General features: G+C 44.8%; 1 protein-coding gene across 1 annotated transcript in view; it reads right to left on the reverse strand.

Moving 5' to 3' along the window:
- Positions 1-5,324, reverse strand: part of acsf3 (acyl-CoA synthetase family member 3) — a 23,813-nt gene extending 18,489 nt beyond the window's left edge. The window contains exons 1-3 of the mRNA XM_076155259.1: positions 5,274-5,324; positions 3,714-4,525; positions 1,003-1,158 (exon numbers count right to left, since the gene is read on the reverse strand). Coding sequence (XP_076011374.1) covers positions 1,003-1,158; positions 3,714-4,433 — 876 coding nt within the window. The 5' untranslated portion in view covers positions 4,434-4,525; positions 5,274-5,324. The remainder of the gene's footprint in view (positions 1-1,002; positions 1,159-3,713; positions 4,526-5,273) is intronic.
- Positions 5,325-6,984: the final 1,660 nt, after the last annotated feature.

Below are 6,984 nucleotides of genomic sequence, written 5' to 3' on the forward strand. Positions count from 1 at the left end.
GAAAAGTGTGAGGAAGAAGAAGGTGCTATTCAATCTATGCATGTGTGTTTGTACTGCCCCATCTGTAACAGCAGCCTTGGAACAGGCTTATCTGTGATCTACTGGATCACAACTCCTGCACTGAAACTTTTTGTCACTATCTCCCTGGGAAATAAGGAAAATCAATACCTGCCTCTGCTGCCTGGGCTCCCTACAAGAGATCTAAGAGGACAGAGGAGAGACGCCATCGATCACTTCATCAATGCACTATAACTTCACGAGAGGGAGGATAAAGATTATTTTTTCAAAAAGGGCCAGAAAAGGAGTATGGAGCTTTGGTGCGCAAGGTCATGAATAACCGCGCTCATAGTAACAACAACACACTATACATTGTGTTGACATACGTATACAGTCCACCTCAACTCTCCATCTACCTTCACTCACAAGAGCACACCTCTGTACGTCTCTCACACACACACACACACACACACACACACACACACACACACACACACACACACACACACACACACACACACACACACACACACACACACACACACACACACACCTAGCACTATCATTCTTCAATGTCAGCTCATCGATTGATCCGCTGCTTAAGCCCCTGCCGTGAGTCGGCATTGGTCAGATACAAAGCCACACAGGGCAATCCATCACTGAGCCCCAAACACTTAGTTTGACAGTCACAGAGGGAGGAGGAGGAGAAGGAGAGACTGATAGGAAGAGAGGAGGAGAGGAGATGAGGCGAGGAGAGGAGAGGGAATGGAGAAGGAAACACTGAAAGCGAGCGGCATGGGATCACTGAATGGGGGACTGATGAGGAAACAGCTGAAGGTCTTTAACAACCACGCTGTCCCTTCCCCTCCTATTCAATCTGATAAACAGCTGCATCCTTCATACGGAGGAGTTGAAAGTTGGCATCAAAGGAGTCCTGAACAAGACAGGCAGGTGAGAAAAGAAGAGCGAGGAAGAGGAGTAAAAAGAGAGAGATAGAGGCCAGACCTGCTGAGGCTGGAACTCGGGCAGCATGATGCAGGTGGCGCCCACCCAGAGAGGGCACAGCAACTTGTTCACAATGCCGTGCACGTGGTGGAGAGGCAGGGTGTGGAGGATGACGTCATCTCTAGACCACGCCCACTCCGAAACCAGATCGTGGACCTGAGGAAGAGGAAGGGAGAGAGAGAGAGAGGGAGAGAGGGAGAGAGAGAGAGGGAGAGAAGGGATGAGGGGGTCAGCGTGTCACAATGCCATGAAGATAAATGACCTCATCAGCCTCTTTTGCAGCTGGGTGATCACCTTAAGGTCGTCATTTGGTGCCTGTGCACATTACCGAATAGATTTCTGTGACTTATGTGAATTCTTGATCAATACGTTTCAATACGCTGAGAGGAAGAAGGTCAAGGGCAACAGCTCAGAGGAGCTTTGCTGTGTAATAAAAGAAATCATAAATATAACATATAGGAGTAATCATGATGTTAACATTTAGTCCAAAATAAAGAGCGCTGTCATACAGGTTCATAACAGTGAAGCATTTCCTTCAGAATAAAAGCCTGCAGATATCTTAGGCTCTAACTTCTTCCAACTTCCCATTAGGGCTTGCTGAGTTAATTAAATTAGATGTGGTGATTAGGGAGGCTGTTGTACTATGCGGTTGAAATTGTTGTGTTCCCTGAAACGACTCATGAGTTTGTTAAGCTGTGCGGTGAGGCAATCATGTTGAAAAATGCGAGCATCACGAGAAGGAAACGCTCGCACCTTAGGGAGCACACACTCCTGTAAAATGGCCCATATTCCAGACCATTTGGCTACAGATTCACCACAATGTTTGATACTTGGCAACATCGGAGCCAAAGGCATTTCGGTAGCTTTCATTCCATAAAAACCCATGGGTTTTTTGGTAATGAGCTGGTAATGACTCGGTGTTGTGATACATGTTGCGTTGTTGTTGCTTCTGCATACATTTAGTATTGTGATGTTGTTGAAGATACTGTGTGAGTCCTGACTGCTGTCCTGATTCACAAAACCTACCTGCACTGTTCTGCTTCCCATATGACATAGATCTGGAGCTTTTGTGACTAAACAAAAAGCGATTTAGGCTCTTAATGTTTAGCCTATTTAACACTTTCCTCCCATATAGACAAAGAATACCTTGAAGAAGCAATATTCAGTCCTTTATGACCTCAAAGCTGAAAATTTTACCGTTACTGTCGCAGGCTTTTGTATCTGAACTCCTTTATTTCAAACTTAATCTAAATCATGTAGTCTCTGTATCCATATCAGGAAGGCAGACAGGTGAACACGACACCTTTATAATGTCTTCCTTGATGTGAGCGCTGTGTGAGAGGTGTTAATGTAATTCTGATTTATATACATAATATATATATATCGTTTGTAAATTGGATTTAAATATATCACACAGGTGTTTGCAACTTCCTCTGCATAATATCCCAGTGCGACGGAACCACAGAGGTGAGGTTAAATTGAGCAGAGCGCAGGTGGAAATGGCTGACACATATACGTAAATACACCATCATGCAGGTATCAGAGTGGATGCTAATGTGTGGTATAAAAGTAGGGGGGAATGGCAGCCGGATCGGTGAAGAGCAGTGTTCTGATGCTGGTGTTAACTCAACAGCAGGAAAGAAAACACGCCCCAGGCACACACGGGGCCTCAATTATCAGATTTGGATGTAGTATAAATCCTTCATTGCGTTTAATTTGATCTAATTTGCCAATCAAAAACAAATGTGCAGTGTTGTGTACTTAAATACTGAAAAAATCTAAATAAAGATGCACCGTATGTCAACACACTGACAGAGGAAGAGTGTGGAGCTGATGAAGGCCACACGGTCATCATGAACACCATCACACATCTAGAGGTGAGCCACTTCATTTATTTTCCACTTCTTCATCCACACAAACGTGACACTGACGCTTTCCAAGACGTCTGACAGCCAAACGTTTCTGCCTTCCAGGAAAAGTGACTCCCTCACTTAATCATTCACTCTCCACTCGCCTGGGCCAACCGGAGACAAATGAAGCTCTGCCGTCACTCGGAGTGATTTAATTTTCCACACTGTTGGACATGTGGGTCAATTTAGCTTAGAAATATACAGGAGAGAAACTTCAGGAAATCTCTAATGACATAAATTAGCTGAATATTCAGAAAGCTCAAAAGGAACAAGAGAAATGATGCAAATCAGGGAGGGGTAGAGTGTGTGTGTGTGTGTGTGTGAGGGGGGGGGGGGGCTGTCTAGACGCCAATTGCACGCAAAAACATGAATACAATTTCATTGTTAACATCAATCAATGGTTTATCAATATTTATAAGCACAGTTTGGGAGTGTTTCTGCCACGCTAAAAGCTAAAGGTGGACAGATTATCCTGCAGGATCTCTGTAATAAAGTATGTTGTTGCAGTTAATGGTGACACCATACAAAACTATACTGTCTAAAATGAACCATGGCTTCCTGTTTGATGTAAATACATTTGTGCAATTGCCAGATCCATATCCTCTTTCATTCAGGCAGCAGGTCTCCCATTCCACCTGGGACTTCCTGTTCTGCACTGTAGGAGTGGCACATGTCTCATGAATATTCAGATGACACAGTAAAACTTTGACAAAGTAAGACAAACAACTACATTCCCCCTCATGTACTTATATTACGCTGAGATACCATAGCAACACACTCTGATTGGCTCAGTCTACTCACCATGGCTTGGATGCTGCTGTGAGTATGGAGAACTCCTTTGGGTCTCCCTGTGGTGCCACTGGTGTACATGATCATAGCTGGTCGCTCAGCCCAGTCTGTGATGGCCTCCTTCTCCTTCTCCTGGGTGTGTGTCCCCTTTAAAGAGTCCAGGCTGGAGGTGGGGGGCAGTTTCAAGCAAGGAAGCCCTAACTTCTGTGCCAGAGGCTCCAAGGTTTCAGCATAGGGATGCCCCGCCACCAGCAATGAACTCTGGGAGTCTGAGATGATATACTCGAGTTCGGAGGGTGGGTGTTTACGGTAGAGTGGCACAGCTGTCCCACCGCTCATCCAAGCTGCCCACTGTGCCACCGTATAGGAAGCGTCATTGGCACACAGGAAGGAGATTCGTTTGCCATTCACTCTCCCAAAGTCTGAGTTTAAAGAGCTGCTGATTCTACCTGCCAGAGCTAAACTGCTGCCGTACAGCTGGTTGTAGCTGTGTGTCCCACTACTGTCTATGATGGCCACCTTGTCTCCAAACGTTGGAGCTCTGGCGAACACTGGCTTGTATTTGTTCCTTGACAACGGTGCTGTGGTCCATCTGCTGGCAGAGCTTGTATAAGTCTTACTCAGGAATATATTAACCGGGTCTAAATGACGATGGGTGCCACAGACAGCAGATCTGCAGCGAGGGGCGGTCCACTTCAGAGAGTGGAGGCCAGCAACGACCCCTGACAGCATGGTGAGACCCAGCCGAGCAGAACCTCTGGTACGAGCTTCACGAAGGTTCCATCCTCACGTGGTCACATGGTTTTCTTTCTGCGTGACACCAGCTGTGAATTGAGAGCAGTGCACAAACAACAGATCTTGGTCAAATCTAAGCCCCAGAAGGTCCCAGTCCTCCAGGTGAGCTGTGTGTGAGTTAAAGTGTGTGTGAGTTTAAGTCCAGCCACATAGTTCAACAGGAAACAAGAGGCACTGTGGGCTTATACCTTCACTTTTACTATCTAACAGTGTTATATCCAACATTAAGTCATTGTAAAATAAGTCTAACTTATTTAAATTGTCAGAGATAAGGTAATGAAGTTTCTTTGCCTCCAACCTTTTCCTCAGGCTCCCAGATCTGAATTAACACGGTGTGAACACATTTTAATACGGCGTTTGATCATTTAAATGAAGCTGTATTCGGTGTATTATAAAACATATTTATAAATAAATAATATGCAGTGAGTGCAGTCATTTTAAATGACAGCTTCAGATAAGCAAACTAATAACAACAAACCCAATCACGGTGTAAACACTCGTTGGCTCGTATACGTGAATTAAAATGAATGACTTCCACTCATTTCCATTAACATTGGCGAATGAACGAATGACAAGATAAAGTCCATTTGTTTTGACACTCTTCGTGTTTTCAGCCGGTGACAGACTGACTGAGCGACTCTGACAAAGATTCAGTCTGCAAACGAGTCAGAGAGAGTCGCGTTCCCAACATGAACAATACGAGCATGTTTGTTGACTGAAGCCGCCGCTCATCAACGCGCTGTCACCTTCTAACTGACGCTCATTTACACAACTCACCTTAACGAGCTAAAGCCGGGCAGCCTTGTAGTGAAGGACGGTGCAACGGAGTTTATCTTCCGGAGAGAAACAAAGGCTGTTTAAATGGTTCTGGTTCAAAATGACATCTTCTAACTACGACATGATTACAGTCGTGTGTTCAGATGATGTGAGTATGTTGACTCGGAACTTCTATAGAGGTGAGCTGTGCAATTCAACTTTTAGCATTAAGCCGTTATTAAGTAAGTAATAATGATATCACAAGTTATTATGGGTTTGTGCAATATGCTGTGGGGACTAAATTGCCATATCTTGCCAGAATAGTATTTATTGCATTTTGTCTGTGTGTTTATGTGTATGCTGTTTATCTAATGCTGCAACACAGAGCGCAAGGCACATCCCTGTAAGGATAGGATGATATATCACTGTGTATCGCTGGTTCAGCTCCACTGGCCCACATAACAATGGTTCCAACCCCAGCCTTAAATCCCCGCGGAGACAAGAAAAAAAGTCCCTAAAAACTTAACATTAGAGTGAAACACTGGAGGGCAATTCAAAGAAAAATCCATCTCCTCAAACGGCCGGGGAAGAAAGGAAGAAGACAGAGCTACAGCCTGAGAGGAAAATACAAAAATGAAGATGGAAGCCGGCAAGGGGATCTTTTTAACACCACAGTCCAAGTCAAAGGGATGGAAGAGTTAGGTGGCAGACTGGGTAAAGCCCAACAAGCGTTACTGCTTATCTAATAAAATGATTCAGTTGCAGATTAATGTTGTGAATATCATCGTCTTCTGCTGTGACTTTAGGATTTCTCTTGTTTTCTCTTGATGTATCACTTTGTACTGTAGACGGAAGGGGCAGCAGTCATTTTATCACTGGTTTACACGCCAGCCATTATCTGATTAACGTAAAAGTGCATTGTTGACTACAGGATCATTAGCACCATTTCCATTATTATCTATTATCTGCTTGTTTGTAACTGTACTTGGATAATTAGGTGGGATTTGGTGATTCACAAGGCTCCCTCCTGTTTTGGGGGCAATGCTGATCATATGGGGCAGCCGCTCTCAAGAAGGGAAGGGAGATAACAGCATATATGCAGCTACCCCACACAGAGCTGTGTTTGGCTTCAGATCGCTTGCCAGTTCTGCCAACGCGTGTGCCAACTAGCTTGGCTGGCTTCATCATCAGAGTGCAAGTGGGCACATTCAGCCGCCAGCTGGCAGTCGCGGGCCTCGGATCAGAGAATGGTACAGACATGGCACTCGTTCAAAAAGTTTTCACTTCCCTCCCCAAACCCCCTGCACTGCAAACGAGGATGGCATGTTCCTAACAAAATTGGAGCCTTTGTTTCACAGAACTCCCCTCCGCTCTCAGGAATAGTATCGTCAAAGACCACTCGTTCACATTCGTAGAGAAAACGCCATTGAAAGGAATGGTATCCTTCCATGTAGCTATATAGTTCTACAGTCTTGATCCTTTCCAGTCTTTAGTCTTTTCTGATGCGGACGCCGCTATTTGATGTTCTGTGGATATAACCAAAGAATGATCGAAACCCGTCCTTGGCGAAACGGAATCAGTTGCATCCGTCCCTGTTTTTGGATTGGTTTCCTGGAAGATGGCCATATTTTTGACATGTGTTATACGGAAACTGGGATTTGAGCCATTCACACACTTCGACAGGTACTGGAGACATAAAGGGATGCATTAAGGGTGGAGGAGTAATCAAGGG

This window comes from Genypterus blacodes, unplaced genomic scaffold (assembly GCF_046128005.1).
Source record: "Genypterus blacodes isolate CSIRO-AG114 ecotype Tasmania unplaced genomic scaffold, CSIRO-AGI_Gbla_v1 ptg000067l_1, whole genome shotgun sequence".
In the NCBI taxonomy this organism is placed as follows: Eukaryota; Metazoa; Chordata; class Actinopteri; order Ophidiiformes; family Ophidiidae; genus Genypterus; species Genypterus blacodes.